Below are 25,557 nucleotides of genomic sequence, written 5' to 3'. Positions count from 1 at the left end.
AGGAGTTTGAGACCAGCCTGGCCAACACAGTGAAACCCCATTCTACTAAAAATACAAAAAAAAATTAGCTGGGCATGGTGGTGCACGACTGTAGTCCCAGGTACTTGGGAGGCTAGGCAGGATAATTGCTTGAGCCCGGGAGATGGAGGTTGCAGTGAGCTGAGATTGCGCCACCGCACTCCAGCCTGGGCGATGGAGACAGACTCATCTCAATGACAACAACAACAACAACAAAAAGGAATCAAGTATTGATACATTCTACAATGTGAATGAACCTTGAAAACATTATTTGAGTGAAAGAAGCCAGATATAAAATGCCACATACTGTATGATTCCATGCACATGAAATGTCTCGAATGGGCAAATCCGTAGAGCCAGAAAGTAGATTAGTGGTTGCCAGGAGCTATGAGGAGGAGAGGACTGCTAATGCATACAGAGTTTCCTTCTGGAGTGATGAAAATGTTCTGAATTAGATAGTAGTGATAGTTGCCCAGCTTTGAGAATAGAGTAAAAACCATTGAATGCTACTCTTTACAGTGGTGGATTTTTATGTGTATTATAACTCAATAAAAAGATGATCTAATCCATGGAAAATGTGTCAATATGGCAGGCACATGGACTGATTTTAGACACTTTTAGGTAACTTGCCACTGTTTTTGTCCCTTCTCTCCTGCTTGCGAGTCTGCCTATTTATATTTCTCTCTGTCCATCTGTCTCTGTCTTTCATGTCCCTTCATTCAACTGTGGCCTGCCCTTCTTCAACTTCTCTAACAGCCTCTACTGACATTGTATGAGAGCTACTGTGGGGTAGGAATCTTGGAAGTAAGATTGCCCTCTAAGAGCTAAATTTTACATCAACCAGTGGATTAAAGTGGGGATATGTGAAATCATCTATAGCTCTGATCTCAACCAGGGCTCTCCTGATCTTCAAAGATATGGGGAACTTGCCCCAACTTCAGTGGCCCGAGATAGTAAAAAGCCTTTCCCAAGCTTTCTGTGGGCTTTTTTTTCTTTGTGGTTACCCAACTCTATTCCCACATTTGTGGTTGTTCTCTTTGTTTGTTCCTGTGTCAGAGTCCATGAAAAGATCTACTTGAATAAAACATCCTGTGAACGGTTACTCTACTAAAGATTTGAGATGTCAAAGAGGAGGGATCACACTTTGCACTGCATAGCTTTCTAACATCCTGCTCTCCTGCCACCGCTGCGAAGGCCCACTTACCACTGTATACTTTGTGGAGAGCATCTCCTGCCAGAATAGGCCATGTGCTATACTGACCCTCTTTAGAATTTTAGTGAATTAAGTTTAGAATGAATCTTGGGTCAGACAAAGATATTAACATGCCTAGCAATTTGTTAATCAAAAGGCAGATGGTTTAACTTAGAGACCGTTGTTTGATTAGCTTCTGATTGCAAGTAACACAAGCCAAGTTGAGCTGGTTTAGGCAAAATAAAGGAAATTTGTTACAAGGCTGTAAGGATGTATTGGTCATGACTCTTAAGTAGAACAGTGTTCTGAATCAAGTTACACCGCAATCCCCAGATACGGGACACACAATATTCTCCTTTTTATTGTATCTACTGTGAGTTAGATTAGTCATTTGCAACTAAAGAGTCATGATGATACTCTTTGCAACTAAAGAGTCATGATAAAGTCAGCTTTGTTTGGCTTTATTCTGCATGCAGAGGTTTGGTATGTGGTAGGCAAGATAGTGCCTGTGGTTGTAAACTCACACTTTAGTTTAGTCACCAAGTTCTCACCTCTACCTGCCTTAATTTAAACCCCAAGAAGACTTTATTTGGTCCTAACGGCTTTTCTTTCAGTATCTTTCTCTTTCTGGAACGATGTGATTTTCTTGCTTCTGCCTTTCTCTCTACTTGTTTCATTCTTCTCCTCATACTAATAGTAAAAATAATAATAGCTAATATTTGTTGAGAACATATTATGTACCAGGCGCTAGTCTTAAATTCTTCACATACAATAGATACTGTTAATGACCCCATTTTGCAATTAAGGAAACAGATTCAGAAGGGTTAAATAATTTTATCTAGATTCATATAGTTAATATATGGTATGTTCAGAAAAAGTTCAGGTAGTCTGACTCCAGAATCCACACTCTTACCCACTCTGCTGTCCTACCTTTGTTATGCCTGTGGCCACCCATCATTGTTCAAATGCCTTTCCTATTTTGGTGAATTTCCTTCCTTTGATGTCTTACCTCCTTAAGATAGAAGGCAGAATTCACTTTTTCAGCCGCCCTTACAGTTAAAGTGCAAGCATGGGACAAAGACTAAGCCAATCAATTTTACATATGCCAGATTTATATTCTGAAGAGAGCAATATAAGGAAGCAAACAGCATGTTGAATCAGTTTGTGTGTGTGTGTGTGTGTGTGTGTGTGTGTGTGTGTGTAGAAAATGGCAACAACAGAGTACCAATTTCAGAGGCAGCAGTGGTGAGGATTCAAGTATTCAAGTATATGGTATCCAGTGGGGCAAGTTGTAAATGGGGCAAGTTGAGATGCCTACACAAAGCCAGTTGCCATGGGGCCTCACTGGAGCCTCATGATGTGGTTTGTATGATGTCTTGCATATATAGCTTATAAGGATGACTATGGCTCTCTAGGAGATTGAGTCCATTACTTAATGCCCTTTAATTAATTCCTTTTCTGCTTTAACTAGTTAGAGTAGTTTGGCTGTTAATAATTAAGAACCTTCATCGATTAAAAGGGTAGGACCGTTTTTCCAAGGAGATCTGTTATGAGTTCCACTGTGTCATTTAGGATGCTTTGAATTCATATAATGGAACACCCAACTCAATCATCTTCAAAAATAAGGACATTTTTTTAACTTTATAACAGGAACTCCAGGCTTCAGGTTGAGTTGATTAGCAGAATAATGAGATCATCATTGCCTCAGATTCTCCCGTTGTTTCTTCTTTGCAGTAACAGCTTCTTTGCAACAATAGCTTCATTCAAGGCTGGTTTCTCTTGTGGTCGTAGCTGTTTATCTATCTTTCTTTCTTCCTTGTTCGTACTTAGCTTGAGAGTCTTTCGGATGTCTCTCCCAGAAGAACAAGGAAGAACTTTTCTAAAAGTTGCAAGTAAACCTTTTGTCCTGTTTCTTTGCTTTTTAAAGAAATAATGATTGACAATGGAGATACAAGTGTTCTTAAACCAATTAGGCCCACCCTGGGACTGTAGTGAGTTCTCCAAATTATGTTGCTGCTGCTCAGTGGAAGAGGTTGAATAGAGTCAGTCATAATGCCTACAACCCCAAAAGATGAACACCTACAAAGTTATCCATTTATAAACTGCCACTTTGTTAACTTTGAAAAATACTTTTATAACAAGCTGTTGGGATAGGTATTACTAGGAGATCTTTATTTTAAAGATGAGGATACTGAGATTCCAAAAAGTTAAATGACTTGCCCAAGTTTACACAGTAAGGAAGTGATTAAGCAAGGACTCAAATATATGCTTTCCGATTTCAAGGCCTTGTATTTTTTTTTCACTTAATCATAGCTGTTCTTAGGATAACAAGAGTAAATTAAGTATTTGAAATAATTTCCAGTTATCATGCCAATATCAGAACTTCTGAGACAAATATCACTTAAACTGTTCCTGTAAGTCTTTAATAATCATTTTTTACAATTTATTAGAAATAAGAAACTCTGAAGAAGATCAAGTTCTCTATCTGCCTCTTCTACCTAGCAAAGTAGATCTCCAGCAGGTCACCATAATTCCACACAATGAGTGGAAAAGGATTCAAGATAGCCTTGACAGGTTGACAAGAGAAGCAGCATGCCTCCGTGCAGAAAGAAAGGCAAAGAAAGAAATGCATTTGCGATCTCAAGAAGTGGTAAAACATTGGACTAATACATATGCAGTAAGTATTAACCATCCAGGAGTACACATGCACTGAAGACTTACTCTTGTTTCTTAGTACTCTTATGCTTCTTTTTATAAATATTTTTACATGTAAAATTTCATAAAAATGCATTGAAACGTATTTTCAACAGTGTTATTTAGGTATAAGTGATATACAATGAATTGGACATATTTGAAATATACAATCCTCTAATTTTGACATATGTATAAACCCCCAAAACTATCATTACTATTAGGATAATGAACATGTTCTTCACCCCAGAATTTCCTCATGACCTGTTTTATTCCCTCTCATTCCTCCCTGCTCCTCCTCCAGATCCTTAGGTAACCACTAATCTGCTTCCTATTACAGATTTCATTCAACACAATTACTTTGAGATTCATTCATGTTGTAGGTATCAATTGTTAATTTTTATTGCTGAATAGTATTCCATTGTATGGATATACCACAGTTTGTTTATTTGGTCACTTTTTGATGGTTGACATCAATGAAACGTCGACATTTGAGCTGTTTCCCTTTTTGGCTATTACAAACAAAGCTGCTATGAACATTCACATATAAGTCTATGTATGGACGTATGCTTCCATTTCTCTTAGTAAATATCTTTGTGTAGAATAGCTGTCTTTTATGATAGGTGTATACTTAACTTTGTAAGAAACTTCCAAACTGTTATCCAAAGTAGCTGTAATTTTGCATTCCCAATAGTAATCTTTGAGAGTTTTATTTCCTCTCCATCCTCAACAACACTTGGTATAGTTGGTCTTTTTAATTATAAACATTCTAATAGGTGTGAAATATCTCATTATAGTTTTAATTTGAATTTCTCTAAGTAAAAATGATGTTGAGTATCTCTTCCTGAACTTATTTTCTACCAGTATATCTTCTTTGGTAATATATCCATTCAAATATTTTTCCCATTTTAAAATTAGTTTTATTGTTGAGCTTAGATAATTTTTAAACTATATTCCAAATACAAATTCATTATTAGATATTTGACTTGAAAATATCTTCTCCCACTCTATATCTTGACTTTTCATTTCCTTACTGTGTCTTTTGAAAAGCAAAAGTTTTTACTTTTAGTGAAGTATGGTTTATCAATTTTTCTTGTATATGTCATTGTTTTAGTGGCTTATCCAAGAAATCTTTACCTAATCTAATGTCACAAAGATTTTCTCCTATGTTTTCTTTTAGAAGTTTTAAAATTTTAGATTTCACCAAATACTGCCTGTTGTCACTTATAAGTGGGAGGTAAATGCTGAGTACACATGGACACAAAGAAGGTAACAGTAGACACTGGCACCTTTTTTTTTTTTCTTTTTGAGATGGAGTCTCGCTCTGTTGCCCAGGCTGGAGTGCAGTGGCGCAATCTTGGCTCACTGCAAGCTCCACCTCCAGGGTTCATGCCATTCTCCTGCCTCAGCCTCCTGAGCAGCTGGGACTACAGGCATCCGCCACCATGCCCGGCTAATTTTTTGTATTTTTTTTTGTAGAGACAGGTTTTCACCGTGTTAGCCAGGATGGTCTTGATCTCCTGACCTTGTGATCCACCCACCTCGGCCTCCCAAAGTGCTGGGATTACAGGCCTGAGCCACTGCACCCAGCCGACACTGGCACCTGCTTAAGGATGGAGGAGGGTGGAGGAAGATGACGACTGGATATTATTCTGATTATCTGGGTGACAAAATTATCTGCACACCAAATCCTCGTGACATGCAATTTACCTGTGTAACAAACCTGCACATGTAACCTTTGAACCTAAAATAAAAGTTGGAAAGAAATATATATTTTTTGGTTTCCTGTATAGGTCTGTGAACCATTTTAAATATATGCTTATATGCAGTGAGATATTGATTTTTTTTGTTTTTGTGTATGAAGATCAATTGTTCTTACATAATTTATTGAAAATACCATTCTTTATCCACTACATTGCCTTTGAACTTTTCTTGAAAATCCACTCGCATATATATATTCAGGTGACATTCTGCACTATCTATTCTGTTTTATTGCTCTATTTATCTGTCTTTACTCCAATAATACACTGTCTTGATGACTGTAGATTTAATAATAGGTCTTGAAATCAGTTCTTTTTCAAAGTTGTTTTCGCTATTCTAGGTCCTTTGCACATCCTTATGATTCTTTTAATTTTAATTTTTTATTTTTTTTTTTTTACTTTTTTTGAAATGGAGTCTCACTCTGTCGCCTAGTCTGGAGTGCAGTGGTGTGATCTCGGCTCACTGCAAACTCCACCTTCCAGGTTCAAGCAATTCTCCTGCCTCAGCCTCCTGAGTAGCTGGGACTACAGGCCCGCACCATCATGCCCGGCTAATTTTTGTATTTTTAGTAGAGACAGGGTTTTACCATGTTGGCCAGGCTGGTCTCGAACTCCTGACTTCAAATGATCTGCCAGCCTTGGCCTCCCAAAGTGCCGGGATTACAGGCATGAGACACTGCACCTGGCCATTATGAATTTTAGAATCTGCTTGTCAATTCCTGCAAAAAAAAGCCAACTGGAATTTTCACTGGGATTGTGTTGAATCTCTAGATCAATTTGGAGATAGTTACATTTTGACAGTATTGAATCTTCTGAACCATGAACATACTCTCTTTATTTGTTTAGGGCTTAATTTCTTTCTTTTTTTTTTTTTGAGATGGAGTTTCGCTCTTGTTGCCCAGGCTAGAGTGTAATGGCAAGGTCTCGGCTCACTGCAACCTCTGCCTCCCGGGTTCAAGCAATTCTTCTGCCTCAGTCTCCTGGAGTAGCTGAGATTACAGGCATGCGCCACCATGCCTGGCTAATTTTGTATTTTTAGTAGAGAAGGGGTTTCTTTATGTTGGTCAGGCTGGTCTCGAACCCCCAACCTCAGGTGATCCGCCCACCTCGGCCTCCCAAAGTGCTGGGATTACAGGCGTGAGCCACCGCACCCAGCCTAAGTCTTAATTTCTGTCAGCAGTGTTTTATACTTTTCAGTATATAGGTTTTATACATCTTTCATTGGATTTATCCCTAAATATTTCATATTTTTAATATTATGGTAAGTGGTATTTTTAAAAGTTTCAATCTGCTATTGTTAGCTTTAGAAATACAGTAAATTTTTCCTGTATTGATCTGGTATCCTGCAACATGGCTAATCTCACTTATTAGTTCTAGTCCCTTCTTGGTAGATTCCATCAGATTTCCTACATAGACAATCATGGCATCAGAGAATAAAGACAGTTTTAATTCTTTTTTTTCCAATCTGGATGTCTAGTTCTTTTTCTTGACTTACTGCACTTGCTAGAAGCTCCCATATGATATTGAATAAATGTAGCGAAGGTAGATATTCTTGCCTTATTTCTGACTTTGAGGAAAAAGTACTCATTCTTTCACCTTTAAGTATGATGCTAAGTGTATGGTTTTTGTAGATGTCCCTAATCAAGTTGAAGTTGCCTTCTATTTCGAAATTGTTGAGTGTTTTGGTTCTTTTAAAATCAGAAATGGATGTTAGATTTTTTTAAGTACTTTTTTTGATGTCTATTGAGATTATCACAAGGTTCTTATTTTCTAGTTTGTTAAAATTGTGAATTACATTGATTGATTTTTAAATATTCAACCAAGCTTGCATTCCTAGGATAAAACCCCATTGGTCTTAATGTATTATCCTTTTGATGGATTGAATTTGCTAAAATGTTATTAATTTTTGTATCTGTGTTTATGAGGGATATTGGTCCGTAGTTTTCTTGAAATATCTTTATCTAGTTTGAGTATCAGAGTAGTGCTGTTTATTGTTATGACGCAGGATTGCGCAGAAAGCCAGAGTACTCGAAACTGTGAAGAACGAAGGCAGCTTCTCGTCATTTGCCTCTGATTTGTCTATCTTGCCTGCCTCTTTCTCTCTCTGGAACTGCATAGTGCTTTTGCTGTGCTCCTATCTGTGCATCTGCTAGCCTCCCTCTACCTGAGGGTTACAGTAGCCCAGTTTAGCTCCTTATGCATGAATGGGAAACTTCTTTGAAATGGGGAGGTGTCTCCTGACTCCTTTTATTATCTCGCCTGGGGAGAAATGCTGGGAAAAGATAATCCCTCTCTCCACCCTACTTTCCTCCATTGTTTGAGGCACTGAGAGGCAGGGTTATTTTTGTTTTATGATAGAATTATTGAAACTACAGATAGGCGTAAACTCAGTCTGGAGAGTTCTCACTGTTGGTTTTTTTTTCTTTTTAACATTGCCTGTTTCCTTACTTTGTTGCAGTATACATTATTTATCTTTGGGAAAGGATATAGAAAACTTATAGTACCTTGCTTTAGGAACAATGGTCATAATTTATTAATTCTCTTTCTTTTCTCAAAGAGGGAAGAATTATATGATGGACTAATATATGTAACATACGACATTCTGAAAAAGGCAAAACCATAGGGAGAGAAAACAGATCAGTGGTTGACAGGGCCTACAGGTAGGGGGAGTGGTTGACTATAAAACATGATGGGATTTTTTGGGAGGATGGAACTATTTTGTAAATGACTGTATGCATTTGTAAACTCTACACTATAAGGGCACATGTAAATTATAATATAGAAAACTTGATTTTAAAAAGGTCCCTGGTACATAAAGGGATAGGGGATGGGGATATATCCTTTTTTTTTTTTAACACAGAAGTAGCACATGTAATGCTTTAACTCTCCATGGGTATTAAAGATGAATAATAAATGATGATTCATCTTACCAGCAAGACTGTCTATAAACCCATAGTAGTAAAAACTATGATGTAGACACGGAGAATGACAAAATAATAGGTCAAAAGAGAGAACCTAGAAACAAACCCATTTTATATATAGGAACTTGACATATGACAAAAATGTCATTGCAAATAGGAAAGGAAAGGGTGAGAATTCAACAACTGATACTGGGATAATTGGCATATGAAAGAGATTAAATTACATCTCAATAGTACAGAATACGGAAACATGGATTTCAGCCAGACTAAACACCTAAATTTAAAAGGCAAAACACTAAAACTGTTAACATAAATAATAGAATATCTTCAGGATATCAGAGTAAACAAGGTTGTCTTAGGACATAGGAAATAGGACCAATAAGGCAAAGGAAGACCTCACATGACATGAGGAGTGGAGGCCTCAGAGTTATAGAAGAGCATATAAAATATACAACTGTTGGTTTTTTAAAGGAGCAAAAGTAGTGAGATATACATTTGTTGTGTAACTGTGGAGAGGAACTTTGGAAGTAAACAAAAGAAACTAATAGTGGTTATCTTAGAATGAAAGGAGATTGCAGATGGGTTGGAAGGTGATACAGTTTGGATGTGTGTCCCCATTCAGATATCATATTGAAATATAATTCCCAGTGTTGGAGATGGGGCCTGGTGGGAGGTGATTGGATCATGGGGGCAGATTTCTCTTGAATGGTTTAGCACCATCCCCATTGGTACTATCCTCGAAATAGTGACTGTGTTCTCGTGAGATGTGGTCATTTAAAAGTGTGTAGCACCTCCTTCCTTCACTTTCTTGTTTCTGCCCTGGCCATGACATGCCTGCTCCCCCTTTGCCTTCCGCCACGATTGTAAGTTTCCTGAGGCCTCTCCAGAAGCTGAGCAGATGCCAGCATCATCCTTCCTGTACAGCCTACAGAACTGTGAGCTAATTAAATCTCTTTTCTTTATAAATTATCCAGTCTCTGGTATTTCTTTATAGAAATGTGAGAACAGATTAATACAAAAGGAGAAGTTCATATACCTCTATAATATTTTGGGATTTTGAACCATGTAAATGTGTTATCTACCTTAAAAAGTCAGTCTAAAAAATAAGCTTGTAAGTGTAGCCTCATATTTTATTTATTAATAAAATATTACAAATACAATAAAAACATAATAAAAGCTCAAATTATATTATTATGTTAAACTGTAGTAAAATTAAATTGAAAAATGAAAACAAAAGATTGTGTTTGTCTTTTTACAGGGGATGAAAGAACAGAAACTTGAAGCCAAAAAGAAGCGTAATGAAGAAATAGAGGCAGAAAGACAAATTCTTGATCTGGAAGAAGAAATACACAAACAAGGAAAAAGAAAAAAGGCCATTGAAAATGCAAAGCAATATCAATTTTACCAGACAGAAAGAGTGAAAAACTTTCATGTACTACTTGAGTTTTCTTGTATTTTTATATATATTTAACATGTCTGTACATAATTAGGCATCATTTTCTTAAAGTACTATAATTTTTCTTTTGTAGTCGGGACTTCTTCTTAGTAGAGTTATGAAAGAACGTGATGCCCAGATTGAATTCCGAAAGAGTAAGATAAAATCAGATAAAAAATGGGAGGCACAGTTGAAACTCAACATTGAAAAAGCTTTTAAAGAAGAACAAGAAAAAGCAGAAAAACGACACAGAGAAAGGGTGGCTCTTGCCAAAGATCATCTAAAACAGTATGTATACATAAAATACCTTTTTGTACCTTTCTCATTTTCTCATAATGGATGTAGCTTTTTTCTAATTATAAAAGTAATACATGCTAAAATAATTAGTCAGTAGAAAAAGTACAAAAAGGAGGTTGAAAATCACTATCACTTTCTTACCCAGAGATTGTATATTAGTTATTATTGTCATAATAATGCAACATAATACACAACCACACAATCTAGTGGCATGCAAAAAAAACATGTTTACTTCTCATGCATCTGGGGGTTGGCTGATCTAGGCTGGAATCAGCTGGGCAGCTTTTCTTCAAGCTGTAGGACTGGCTGGGTTTGCTTATTGTTGTGGAGAGGATTCTGATCCGCTCCATGTGTATACATTCTGAGGTTCAGGATGAAGCAGCCACATGGGGAAACTTTTCACATGGTATTGATAGAGATGCAAGAGAGCAAGCCCAAGCATGCAAGAACACAGCTTAACCCAAAGTCAATGGACAAGGAAGTATACTTGGCCTTCCAACAGTCTAAAGCAACCACATGGCCAACCCCAACAACAATAATGGAACAGAGAAGTAGACTTCCATTAAAGTGAGGCAGGAAGGGGAAGGGAGTGAATCTTTTTTGAACAATAAATCTAAACTATGAAAGGAAGTTACTATTACTGTTTTGGTGTATAGCCATGCAGTTTTTTTTTTAATGAAGGAGGCATCAGGCTTATTGAAATAAAATTTGCATTCAGTAAAGTTCACCTTTTAAAAAGTATAGTTGCATAACTACCACTCAAATCAAGATATGGAACATTTCCATCACTCCCAAAATTTCCCTCATGCCCCTTTGCTGTAAGTTCTATCTCCTGCTCCCAGCCTCTATCAGTAATTGATCTGGCGACGCAGACTTTTTTTCTGAACATATATACTCACATTTTATAAAATGAAATTTGAATTAGCAGCATTGTCTTATTACATGCTTTTTTCACATACCTGTATGTCATGTATATAATTTATCAAAATCACATTATGTCTGAATGACACAGACATCAGTTCTCAGAATATATATATATATATATATATATATATAACCAAATTGTGTATTTTTCAATTCAGTCCTTACTAACAAGGGAAGAAAAACCTTTGGATTTATTGTTATGTTTTTCTTTGGCAGTGTAGAGATCTAAAGGTTTGTACAAGTTAGGGACAAAGCCATTGGCAGAGGGAGGCAAGTCTTTGACCAGTGAATCACTTGTGTTTGAGAAATCTATTTTGTTATAGTGCAGCTCAGAGGTGGCAGTCAGATTTCCAGCAAGCTACCTGGCAAGTGCTAACACCTTCACAGGCTGTCTATCCTCCTATAGCCTTTGTATCTGGGCTGTGTTTGGGCCACAGCGTGTTTTTTCCTTGTAGTACGTGTCTGTAGGTTAGAGGTTCAAGCTGGTGTAGGATTTATTTTAGTTGTTTCTTTGGCATATCTTCATTGCAGTCTCGGAAATGTTCATCAAGCTCTGACGTCAGCATAAATTCCTTTACTAACTTCTCATGGTGGGCTTTGTCCTTGTGCATGGTGACCAAGTGTTACTTATCCTCACTGTACTCTCAACTGTTCTATTTTCTTTTGAAATCTCTTGAAAATTCACTTATGTGGATAAGACCAGTGGTATAGAATTTCTCCTTTATATTGGTTGCATTTTGGGGAATTAGGAGAGGAAGGATGTTGTGATGATTAATATTAGATATCAACTTGATGGGATTGAAGGATGCCTAGATGGCTGGTAAAGTATCATTTCTGGGTGTGTCTGCGAGCTTGTCACCAGAGGAGACAGACATTTGAGTCAGTGGTCTCAGAGAAGAAGACCCACCCTCAGTGTGGGTGGGCACCATCCAGTCGGCTGCCGGCACAGCTAGAACAAAGCAGGTAGAAGAAGGTAGGCTAATCTTGCTTGCTGAGCCTTCTGGCTTCCTTATTTATTGGTGCCAGATGCCTCCTTCTGCTTTTCCTGCCCTTGGACATCAGATTCCAGGTTCTTCCATCATTAGACTCTGGGACTTGCACCAGCGGCTTGCTGGGGGCTCTCGGGCCTTTGGCCACAGACTGAAGGCTGCACTGTGAGCTTCCCTGGTTTTGAGGCTTTTGGACTCCGACTGAACACCACGGGTTTTTGTCTTCCTCAGTTTGCAGACAGACTATTGTAGGACTTCGCCTTGTAATAGTGTGAGCTAATTCTCCCAAATAAACTCACATATACACACACACCCTCTTGGTTCTGTTTCTCTGGAGAACCCCTGACTAACAGAGATGTTCAACATGTGAACCTGGGTTGCCAATTTGTTTCCAAAGTCCTACAGCTTGAATTTAATAAGAAACATTCAAATCTGTAATTGGAAACAACATAGGAAATTATAAATCTATTATTATATATTTAAGTATATGAGTTTACAAACTTATCGCCAAGCTGTATTCTGTTTAATGTTTATTCATTATGGGTTTTATAGAATTCAGAATGCATGTTACTTTAAAATACTGTTAGGAATAGGGATGAACCTATAAAAAAAACCTCTTTAAACCAATAGAAATGGAATAGTAGCACTAGTATTACCCTGAGTTGGGAAGAGCAGCATGTAGCAGAAAAGAGATGCAAAGGAGAGTTACTTTCCCCTTTCTTGAATAAGAGTTTATTCAGGAGCAAAATTTCAAAATAGGCTATTTATTCATTCATTAGGATATTCCTTCATTCATTCATACAAACATTTATTGAACAACCTCCATTTGCCAGTCACTATTCTAGTCATTGAGAATACAAAGATGAATATGATGTAGTCTGCTTAAGAAGTTCATGGCTGGGCACGGTGGCTCACGCCTCCCAATCCCAGCACTTTGGTAGGCCGAGGTGGGTGGATCACTTGAGGTCAGGAGTTCGAGACCAGCTTGACCAACATGGTGAAACCCTGTCTCTACTAAAAAAATACAAAATTAGCCAAGCATGGTGGCACACACCTGTAATCTCAGCTACTCAGGAGGCTGAGGCAAGAGAATCGCTTGAACCTGGGAGGCGAAGGTTGCAGTGAGCCAAGATCGTGCCATTGTACTCCAGCCTGGGCAACAAGAGCGAAACTCCATCTCAAAAAAAAAAAAAAAAAAAAATTCAGAATCTGGGAGTGGAGAGTACAGAAATGGAACAAATAATTAGAATGTAATGATAAGTATTTTGGCAAATATGTGTAGAGGGTGTGTGGAAGCATGTAAAATGAGTATCTGATCCAGTCTAGAGAAGGCTTTGCAGAAGAAACTGGTTCATGTGCCTAATTTCAAAGAATGAATAGTAATAAGCCATGCTAAGAGTGGGCTGTAGAGGTATTTTAAGCACAAGTGAAGGCCCAGAGTGGGATAGAATATGGTGGATTTGGAGAACTCCAAGTAGTCAAGATGGCTGTAGTATAAAAGACAAAGGGGGCATTGTGAAAGATATGGTTGGAGAGATAGGCTAGGATCGGCTCATGGTGTCTTTTGTAGGTCATGTGCCTTAAGGCCTGCCAAAATTTGGAATGACTGTCTTCTTTGGGCAGAGACCATATTTTAATTATTTTAATCACAAAGAAATGGAAATTGCAGAATACCAAGGGGCAAGTCTCTTTTTGCATGCCCTATTAATGTATTACCAAGTGCTACCTTGCGGTGATTTAAAATATTTCCACACGTTCTTTGATACTCCTTCCTTCAGAGGATGAAGCCCAATTTAGCTCCCTCTTAAGTGTGGCTATACATAGTAAGTCATTTCCAAGAAATAGAATGTGTCAGAAATAATGGTGTGTGACATCTAAGCTTAGGATACTAAAGGCAATGTGGCTTCCTCCTTGCTGTCTCCCATGGATTGCTCATTGGGGAACCTAACTGCCGTGGTGTAAGGATACTCAAGCAGATCAATGGAGAGGTCCATGTAGCAAGGACCTGAGGTACCCTGACACCAAATATGTGAAAGTGGATTCTCCAGGCTCATTTAAGCCCTTAGATGACTACTGCTTCAGCTGGCATCTTGACTACAACATTAGTTGAGAACCATCCAACTAAGTCACTCCCAGGTTTCTGACTCTCAGGAATGGTATGAGGTAATAAGTGTTCATTGTTTTAAGCTATTAAGTTTTAGAGTAATTAGTTATTCAGCAATAGAAAACAAATACATTGCACAGCTGCTGGCCTTGTGCCTGAAAGTGAAAATTTTCACATGCTTTCTAAACAATCTATCCTATGCTACTGTGGGGCTTTGACTAGTTAAGAGTCTTTGTGTGACTCATAGCCCAGTGGGTGTGACAGGGATAAGACAAATAAGATACCACAGTGACACTAAAATCCCAAAATAGAGGGATTTTGACCAGGAATCTTATACATAATTATTAAAAAGAAACTTAACACCGTAGCTATAGACACTGTATAGGTCTTCTTTCTTCTATATATAGGTAAGGCTTTCTCTAGGAACAGACACATAGACTTTGCTTAAGAAAAAACTCACTAATTACTGTCTGTTAATCCCATCAGCTTCACACACAAAAAAAGGAAAAATGGTCATAGGATAGTTTGCATCACTTTTCCCTAGATAAAGATTATTCAGGGAAAGAGTAGAAAGAGAGAAGAGGGCTTAAGTGATCTCATCCATTTTACAGATGTAAGTGCCATCCTAAATCTGATAGCTCTAGTCTAGATCATCCCTTTGAACCCCAGCTTCACATATCCAGCTGCTTCCATGGTATCTCCATTTCAATGTCTCATAGTATCTCAAACTTAAAATGTCTACACAGAATTATTGATTTCCAGTGGCATTTTTTTTTTTTTAAGACGGAGTCTCGCTGTGTCGCCCAGACTGGAGTGCAGTGGTGCGATCTTGGCTCACTGCAAGCCCCGCCTCCTCCAGCGGCATCTTTATCCAACCAGTTTTTCAAACCAGAAACCTAAGAATTCACCTTGATTCCTCATTTTCCTTTATCTTCCACATCAGGTCTCTCAGCAATTCATGTTGATTTTTTTCTCCAAAACAAATCATGAATTTACTGCCATCATCTAGTCCAGGCTACCCTCATATATTCACATGGGTTGTTGTATCAGTCTCTTAATTGGCCTCACATTATTTATTTGCCAAATTCTTCTTTACTTATCATCCAGAGATATTTTATCAAGATGAAAATTGATCATATTATTATTCTACCTTAAGCACTTCAATGGCTTTCCATTCAACTTAAAATAAAATGGAAATTGACATAGCCTCCAAGGCTCTGTATGATCTGGCCTGCCTACTTCTCAACCTCCTCTCCTACCATTCCTTCCTCTTAGTTATGATGCCTCCATTACACTGATCTTCCAGGGCCTCGAGCATCTACCAAACTCTTGCTTGCCTCATGTTTTCTCTACTGCCTGGAATTTTACCCTTCCATTCTTCATCTGTGGACCTCTTACCAGCTCAGATAGGCCTTCCTGTCTTAGAGTTCAACTTTGGTGAAAGTTATCTAAGTACCTCAATTATTACTCTTTTACTTAGTCTCTTATTTTTTAAAAAACACTACAATTTGTAATTACATTGTCTATTTATAGACATACCTTGTTTGATTGTGCTTTGCTTTATTGTACTTTGCAGTTATTGTGTTTTTTACAAATTGAAGATTTGTGGCAACCCTGCATTGAGCGAATTTATCAGCACCATTTGTTCAACAGCATGTCACTTTATGTCTCTGTGTCACATTTTGGTCACTCTCGCAGTATTTCAAATTCCTCAATATTAGTGTATCTATTATGGTGGTCTGTGATCAGTGATCTTTGATGTTACTATTGTAATGTTTTGGGGTGCCACGAACTGTACCCATATAAGATGGCAAACTTAATTGAGGAATATTTTGTGTGTTCTGACTGCTCTACCAAGCACTGTTCTCCTATCTCTCTCTCTTACCTTGGGCCTCCTTCTTCCCTGAGACACAACAATATTGAAATCAGGCCAATTAATAACCTTATAATGGCCTCTAAGTGTTCAAATGAAAGGAAGAGGTGCACGTCTCTCACTTGAAATCAAAAGCTAGAAATGATTAAACTTAGTGAGGAAGACCTGTCAAAAGCCAAATAGGCTGAAAGCTGAATCTCTTCCACCAAACAGCCAAGCTGTGAATGCAAAGGAAAAGTTCTTGAAGGAAATTAAAAGTGCTCCTCTAGTGAACACACAAATGATAAGAGAGCCAAACAGCCTTATTGCTGATATGGAGAAAATTCTAGTGGTTTGGATAGAAGCTCAAACCAGCCCTGACATTCCCTTAAACCAAAGCTTAATCCAGAATGAGATCCTAACTCTCTTCAAGTCTGTGATGGCTGGAGAGGTACGGACACAGCAGAAGAAAAACTTGAAGCTAGCAGAAGTTGGTTCATGAGGTTTGAGGAAAGAAGCTGCCTCCATAACATAAATGTACAAGGTGAAGCATCAAGTGCTAATGTAAAAGCTGCAGCAAGTTATCCAGAAGATCTGGCTAAAATCACTGATGAAGGTGGCCACACTAAACAACAGATTTCCAGTGTAGATGCAGCAGTCTTACATTGGAAGAAAATGCCATCTAGGACTTTCATAGCTAGAAGAGAAATCAATGCCTGGCTTTAAAGTTTCAAAGGGCAGACTGACTTCCTTGTTAGCAGCTAATGTAGCTGGTGACTTTAAGTTGAAGCCAATGCTCATTTACCATTCTAAAAATCCTAGGACTCTTAAGAATTATGTTAAATCTTCTCTGCCTGGGCACTGAAATGGAACTACAAAGCTAAGATGACATCACATGTGTTTATAGCAAGGCTTACTGAATATTTTAAGCCCATTATTGACATCTGCTGCTCAGAAAAAAATATTCCTTTCAAAATATTACTGCTCATTGACAATGCACCTGGTCATTGTCAATGAGCAGTAATAAGAGTTCTGATGGAGATATACAAGAGATTAATGTTGTTTTCATGGCTGTTAACATAACATCCATTCTGCAGCCCATGGATCAAGGAGTAATTTAGACTTTCAAGTCTTACTATTGAAGAAATGCATTTCATAAGACTATAGCTGCCATAGATAATGATTCCTCTAATGGATCTGGGGAAAGTAAATTGAAAACCTTCTGGAAAGGATTCACCATTCCAGTTGCCATTAAGAACATTTGGGCCAGGTGCAGTGGCTCATGCCTGTAATCCCAGCACTTTGGGAGGCCGAGGTGGTTGGATCACCTGAGTTCAGGAGTTCGAGACCAGCCTGGCCAACATGGTGAAACCCTGTCTCTACTAAAAATACAAAAATTAGCCAGGCATGGTGGCAGGCACCTGTAATCCCAGCTACACAGGAGGCTGAGGCAGGAGAATCTCTTGAACCCGGGGGGCAGAGGTTGCAGTGAGCCAAGATTGCTCCATTGCACTCCAGCCTGGGCAACAAGAGCGAAACTCCATCTCAAAAAAAAAAAAAAAAAAAAGAAAAAAGAAAATTTGTGATTCATGGGAGAAGGTTAAAATATCAACATCATTAATAAGAGTTTGGAAGAAATTGATTCCAACCTTCATGGATGACTTTGAGGGGTTCAAGACTTCAGTGGAGAAAGTAACTGCAGATGTGGTGTCAACAGCAAGAGAACTAGATTTAGAAGTGGAGCCTGAAGATATGAGTGAATTGCTGCAATCTCATGATAAAACTTGAATGGATGACAAGCTGATTCTTAGGGATGAGCAAAGAAAGTGTTTTCTTGAGATGGAATCTACTGTGGGTGAAGATGCTGTGAAAACCATTCAAATGGTAGCAAAGGATTTAGAATATTATATAAACTTAGTTGATAAAGCAGCAACAGGTTGAGAGGATTGACTCTAATTTTGAAAGAAGTCCTACTGTGGGTTAAATGCCATCCAACAGCATTACATACTACAGAGAAATCTTCTGTGAAGAGTCAATGCATATGGCAAACTTCATTGTCTTATTTTAATAAATTGCCACAGCCACTTCAGCCTTCAAAAGCCACCACCCTGATCAGTCAGCACCCATCAACGTCAAGGCAAGACCCTCTACCAGCAGAAAGATTCTGACTTCTTGAAGGCTGAGATGGTTGTTAGCATGTTTTAGCAATAAAGTATTTTTTAATTAAGGTGTATACATTTTTTAGACATGATGCTATTGTATACTTAATAGACTACAGTATAGTGTAAGCATAACTTTTATATGCAATGGGAAACCAAAACATTTGAGTGACTTACTTTATTGAGATATTCATTTTATTGCAGTAGTTTGGAACCAAGCCCACAATATCTCTGAGGTATGCCTGTACTTTATTTGTTTGTTTGTTTTTGCTTGTCTCTCTCACTAGAATTCGAGCTTCTTGAGTGAGCCATGTCTGTTTTATCATTGTAGTAGAAATTCAATAAATACTAGGTAAATGAATGAGAGGTCTAAGGATTAGAGAAGAGTTAGGTATAATTCTTAAGTCCTTAGCATAGGTAACTGAAAAGATGGTGGTACTGTTCACCAAAATAAAGAAAAGAGACCAAAAGGATCAGTTTAGAAGAGGAGGATGATGAATTTGGTTTTAGACATAGAGAAGGTAAAGTACCTGTGTAATAGCCAGGTGATGATGCCTAGTGGGTTGTCTCTATAAGAATCAAGGTAGGCTGGGCAAGGTGGTTCATGCCTATCATCCTAGCAGTTTGGGAGGTCAAGCGGGGAGGATCACTTGAGCCCAGGAGTTCAAAGACCATCCTGGGTAACATAGCGAGTCCGCTGTGGAGTTCTAATTAGGGAAAAGGAGTCAGGCTGGTGGGAGCAAGAAAAAGCCAAAAGAAGATGCAGATAAGCTACAAGCCTGCCTTTCTTCCTGATTCAGGACACATAGCCCTTCTGCACAAATAATTCACAATCTTCCTGTGCTCAACTACCACCAGCCACCTGCAAGTAAGCTCACTGCAACCTTGATGTTATCAGTACTGCACAAAGCCCTCCTCAGCATACAGCATAAACACTATCCTATAAAATCTCCAGCAAGCCTTGTTTCCTCGCAGTCAGCATCTCTCTTGCAGGCTGCCCATTGCCTCACTGGCAATGTATTTTTATACTTTTTCTAATAAATCTGCCTTTCTTTATCTACAATTGTCTTGGCAAATTCTTTTACCTTCATGCCAATAGCCCAGATAGCCATCCTTCCCCTGCAACAACTCTGTCTCTCTCTTAAAAAAAAATAATAAAGTTAAAAAAAAATAATAAAAGCTGGAATTAGCTGGGTGTGGTGGTGCATGCCTGTAGTTCCAGCTCGGGAGGCTGAGGCAGAAGGATCACTTGAACCCAGGAGTTTGAGGTTGCAGTGAGCTATGAGGTTGCAGTGAGCTATGATTGCACCACTACACTCCAGCCTGGATGACAGAGTGAGACCCTGTCTCAAAAAACAGTTTTAAAAAATGAAAGAATCAAACTTGTCTGTTGTAACAGAGAGAGAGAACTCAGTTTGGATGTTTGACTACTGACTTCTTTTTTAGGCCTCACCCTCACTTCCTTTTTGGCCCTACATCTGTACAGGCTGATAAAGAAGGCTCCTGGAACTCTCCTCCTCCTCTTTTGGCACAAGTGCTTAATTTAAATCCCCCCTGCTCAGAAACTTTTCCTGAGTCCCACTTCCCTCTGCTTTGTCCAAAGCAATCGACCTACTTGTGCTGCCCAGCTCTTCCTAGGAGTCCCTCATGTGAGTAATACTTTCTACCAAGTTTTCTTGGAATGTAGTGTCATCAGTCTGGACATCTGAACCAAATTTTGGGTAGTGGTCTTTCTTGCTTTTACAGGAAAACTATACAACATCTATATAAGCCCAAGAATCAGATCTGTGCTAGATAAATACAGGTTTGGAACCTTCAGAATGTGAATCAAGGATAGCAAGGAGCTGACTCAAGGAGAGCAAGGCATTGACATATTCAACTCTGATTGCCTGGTAGAGGCTGCCCAATGCATTGTTTGAGAAGGACCAAGAATCAGCAGGACAGAGTTTTGTGCTGGTTGCTGACTCTGCTTTGGGAATGGGAGTTGGAAGTAATGATATGAATGTTATGTGTTTCTTCCTTGAACTAGAGGATCTCAAATTTACTTCAACAAGTCAACTTTACGTTAAGCCAAATTAATGGCATATAGATGACAAGTCTGTTCAAACTACCCAAACTAAAGAAAAAGTCTCTTTTGACAGCTAATTAAATTTTTAATTATTGTAAATTATTATGTAAGTCACTGGCAATATATTACATTTTAACTGACATTAGAGATATTTTTGTTATTATTCTTAGAATAGATGAATTTCTTGCTGAAATGACAAATTATCCAATGGGTGCATAGTTATGTTAGTGATTTCCAGATTTGCTAAGAAATGCTAAAGTTGAAAAATTTTAAAGTATCTTGTTTTCTCTTAAAGTAGCAATTTAAAAACTTCAAAAGCTTCTGGTCTTAGAATTGGATAAATCTCTTTTTACAATGTTCTTCAAATCTTTTTTTTTTTTTTTTTGAGACAGGGTCTTGCTCTCACTTAGGCCAGAGTGCAGTGGTGTGATCTCAGCTCTCTGCAACCTCTGCCACCCAGGTTCAAGCGATTTCCTGCCTCAGCCTCCCAAGTAGCTGGGTCTACAGGTGGACACCACCACATCCAGCTAAATTTTTTTTTTTTTTTCTTTTAGTAGAGATGGGGTTTCATTATGTTGGCCAGGCTGGTCTCAAACTCCTGACCTCAGGTGATCTGCCCACCTTGGCCTCCCAAAGTGCTGGGATTACAGGCGTGAGCCACCGCGCCCAGCCATGTTCTTCAAATCTTGATTGTTGACTTGTGAGTTTGCTTCTAGGAGATTGGTAGATATAAAATATTAAATAATTCTAACAAAATTCTGGAAGCTTGGTTTTTTTTTAAATTTTTTTTAGGGCAATCATAAACCTGGTTTAGCATTGGCCGACAGTGATCTTTTTCTTACCTCCTCCTAAAGAGAGTGACTCTGACTCTAAAGCTTATTATTCTGCACGGATGAATCAAGTAGGAATCTCCTGTCCTGAATTGGCTTAACAGTAACAAAGTGAACTGGTTGGCTCACTTAACTGTACAGTCCTCCATGGCATAGGGGAAGGGAATTTTCCCTTCCCTGAACCTGAGTGAGGGGACTCCAGTAAAAAATGTTTTCTCGATTGGGTGCATATGAAAGAAAGGTTGGCTGGGTACATTGGCTCATGCCGGTAATCTCAACACTTTGGGAGGCTTAGGCAGGAGGATTGCTTCAGGCCAGGAGTTTGAGACCAGCCTGGGCAACATAGCAAGACCCCATTTCTATAGAAAAAAAATTTTTTTTAAAAAAGAAAGGTTTATTCCTCAGACATTCATCTATTTAGGTGGGTTGTCGACCTGCCCTATGCCTACCTTTTCAGGAAAAAAAAAAAAGAGAGAGAGGGCAGATAGAGTAGTGAGAAAGCCTGTATATTGTTGATTGGCTAGCAAGGATGCATGAGTTTTCCATGGGCAAGGAGACAACTTGGACTCGCGCTGTCTTGCCAGTATGCAGAGGTTTGGCTGCTGGATGAAGGGCCTTTGAGACCTGGAGTCTTTAATAAACTGCTTAGAGTGGGAGCTCCTGGTAGCGATGGTGGTGGGGTTTAGGGGTGAGTTGAAGAGATGGAGCTGGAGCTAAATCACTCAGATCAGGGCTCTGCAGTGAGGAGGACCCTCAGGGATCTCTGAGGAACTCACACATAAGTTCTGAAAGACAGCCAGGGAGGCTCACCACTCAGAAGAAATTATCAGCTAGTCAGTATTGGCTACAGAAAGAATTACAACCCAAGTGGTCAGTTGAGTAAGGATACCTTTCTTCCTTTCATTCCATCAAACCGCATTCCTTGAGAGGCTAGGCCCACGGCTTATGTAGCATCATCTAGGGCTGAAGTTGGGAAGCACTAGGGATTAGGAACCTTTCTGTAAAATAATATCACCATTTCTTTTTACTGTCATCCCATTAACTGGTTCTTTCTAAAGGAAAAGAACACTTACTTGGGTGAGTAATGAAATAAATTTTGAAGCAAGGAAAGTATTGCCAATTCTAGGTTAACCAAGATTGGATTAGTTTTAGTCACTGCTATTTAATGTCTGTTCTTTTCCCCCAAAGAAATTCACAAGTTCTTCCTTACAGCTTCAACTCATTCCAGGTTGGAATTGAATTCATTTCCTAAAAATATAACCTATTTTTCTGCTTTGTTCTCAATTATAATTATGTTTTTGCTTTAGAATAAAGGAACATGAGGAAGAAGAGGAAAGAAGGAAAAAACATGAAGAAAAAGATGCTGAAGAAATAAAGCGACAGAATGCATTATATGAAATTGAAATGAGAAAAAAACTAGAAAAGAAAAGAGAAGAGATGCATGAAAGCAGGAGACGGTTTCTTGTAAGTTGAAAGTGCAAAAGTTCCAAAAGGGTTCAAAGTCAAATGCCCAATTTTTAAAATTGATATATAATATATTTGTACATGTTTATGGAGTACATGTGGTATTTTGACCCATGCATACATTATGTAATGATCAAGTAAGGGAATTTAGGTTATCTGTCACCTTGAACATTTATCATTTCTTTGTGTTGGGAACATTTCAAATCTTCTAGTTATTTTGAAATGTACAATATATTGTTGTTAACTATAGTCCCCCCACTAGGCTATCAAACACTAGAACTTATTCCTTATATCTAACTGTAAGTTTGTACATCCCAACTGTGTCTCCACATCCTTACCAGCTTCTGATAGAATAACTGTCATTCTAGTCCCTGCCTCCACTAGATCACTTTTTAGCTCACACATAATGAATGAGAACATAATATATTTGTCTTTCTGTGCCTGCAAATGCCTAACTTTTAATATTTAAAAAAAAAGTGGAGTAGAAAACAAGTTGCTATTAAGTTGGGTTTCTAAGGGAGTGCATACTTTTGGGATAGCTATATTTGCTGTGGTTTTATGTGCATGTGCTCTCATGCATGAACAAGAAAGAGAGAAGAGAAAATGAGATTTTAAAACAATGAATTTATTTTCTTGAGAGTTGTGAGGAATGAATGGGGTGATTTATGTTTAGTGTCTGTTGTACCATTAATATGTGCTCCACAAATGGTAATATTTTTGTCGCAGTTCACCACAGGGGCATGTTTGGAGGGGCTCCTAGTCCCAGTGCCACTGCTCTCTAGCTCCAGGCCTGGGGCTTTCCCTAGCACTGCTGAGGAGCTGTCTGTGCAGCTCAGCCCCTGGAGGGCAGAGGAGAGGGGCTGAGAGTGCTTGGAGGTTCAAGAGGAGGATAAAAGGATAAGGACAGAATTACGAGCAGTGCCTGAAAATGCCCAGCCTACAGAATCTGAGAAGGAAATTTATAATTAATTAGGTGAATGTAGTATTGAAAGATGCAAACGGCATCTTGGAGGACTTGCAGTCATACAGAGGAGATGACCATGAAATACAAGAGGTAATCCAGCAGCAAGGAGATGAGAAGTTGCAAGAGAAGGCATGGGGTGCATTTGTTCCACTGGGAGGCAAATTAAAGAAATTTTATGAATTGTCTCGGTGGTTAGAAGCAGCATTAAAAGGTCTTCAGGGAGCCTTGACAAGTACCCCATATTCTCCCACCCAGCATCTAGTGCAAGAACAGGCTTCTGCTAAAGAGTTTGCAGAAGTTCTTCATTTCACACTCTGGTTTGATGAACTCAGTATGACAAATCCTGCTATACAGAATGATTTCAGCTATTATAGAAGAACATTGAGTTGTATAAGGATTAATAATGTACCATCAGGCCAGGCATAGTGGCTCATGCCTATAATCCTAGCACTTTGGGAAGCTAAGGCAGGCAGATCTCTTTGAGCTCAGGAGTTCGAGACCAGCCTGGCCAACATGGTGAAAACCTGTCTCCACAAAAAATACAAAAATTAGCCAGGCATGGTGGTGCACACCTGTGGTCCCAGCTACTCAGGAGGCTGAGGCTGGAGGATTGCTTGAGCCCGGAAGTGGAGGTTGCAGTGAGTCAAGACCGTGCCACTGCACTCCAGCCTGGGCAATAGAGCAAGACTCTGTCTCAAAGAAAAAAAAAAAAAAAAAAAAAAAAAAAAAAATATATATATATATATATATATATATATATATATATATAAAATAAGCAACCTAATGAGGCATCTTAAAGAACTAGAAAAGCAAGAGCAAACCAAACCCAAAATCCCTAGACACAAACCAAGTGCAAAATTAGTAGAAGAAAATAAATAATAAAGATCAGAGCAGAAATAAATGCAATTGAAAGAAACAAAACAAAACAAAACAGTGAAATGAAAAGTTGATTTTTTTTTTTTTGAGACAGAGTCTTGCTCTGTCGACCAGGTTGGAGTGCAATGGTGTGATCTCAGCTCACTGTAACCTCCGCCTCCTGGGCTCAAGCGATTCTTCTGCCTCAGCCTCCTGAGTAGCTGTGATTACAGGCATGCACCACCACACTCAGCTGATTTTTGTATTTTTTTTAGTAGAGACTAGATTTCACCATGTTGGCCAGGCTGGTCTTGAACTCCTGACCTTGTGATCTGCTCGCCTTTGACTCCCAAAGTGCTAGGATTACAGGCTTGAGCCACCGTGCCCAGCCAGAAAAGTTACCTTTTTTTTTTAAAGATAAACAAAATTTACAAACCTCTAGCCAGATTAAGAAAAAAAGAGAAGACCTGAATAAAAAAACTCAGAGATGAAAAATGAGACATTACAACTGATGCTGCAGAAATTCAAAGGATCATTAGAGGCTAGTATGAGCAACTATATGTCAATAAATTGGACAATCAAGAATACATGGATAAGTTCCTAGACACATACAGCCTATCAAGATTGAACCATGAAAAAATCCAAAACCTAAATAGACCAGTAACAAGGGATGAGATTGAAGCCATGATAAAAAGTCTTCCAGTAAAGAAAAGCCTGGGACCCAGTGGCCTCACTGCTGTATTCTACCAAACCTCCAAAGAAGAACTAATGCCAATCCTACTCAGACTATTCTGAGAAATAGAGGAGGAATACTTTCACACTTAAAACATACTTTTAAAAGGAATACTTTCACACTCATTCTGTGATGCCAGTATTACCCTGATACCAAAACCAGACAAAGACGCATCAAAAAAAGAAAACTACAGGCCACTGTCTCTGATGAATGTTGATGCAGAAATTCTCAGCAAAGTAGTAGCAAACTAATTCAACAATACATTAGAAGGATAATTCATCATGACCAAGTGGGAATTATC

The 25,557-nt window shown here is 38.6% G+C and overlaps 1 protein-coding gene across 1 annotated transcript in view; it reads left to right on the top strand.

Annotated features, from left to right (window-relative positions):
- CCDC173 (coiled-coil domain containing 173) overlaps positions 1–25,557 on the top strand; it is a 53,312-nt gene that overhangs the window by 9,804 nt on the left and 17,951 nt on the right. Inside the window, exons 2-5 of the mRNA XM_003254228.2 lie at positions 3,661–3,887; positions 9,841–10,014; positions 10,112–10,305; positions 22,548–22,704. Coding sequence (XP_003254276.1) covers positions 3,661–3,887; positions 9,841–10,014; positions 10,112–10,305; positions 22,548–22,704 — 752 coding nt within the window. The remainder of the gene's footprint in view (positions 1–3,660; positions 3,888–9,840; positions 10,015–10,111; positions 10,306–22,547; positions 22,705–25,557) is intronic.

The sequence above is a fragment of the Nomascus leucogenys genome, chromosome 22a (genome assembly GCF_006542625.1).
Source record: "Nomascus leucogenys isolate Asia chromosome 22a, Asia_NLE_v1, whole genome shotgun sequence".
NCBI lineage: Eukaryota > Metazoa > Chordata > Mammalia > Primates > Hylobatidae > Nomascus > Nomascus leucogenys.
Note: the sequence above shows the minus strand (reverse complement) of the source record. Positions and strands in the feature narration are given on the sequence as shown.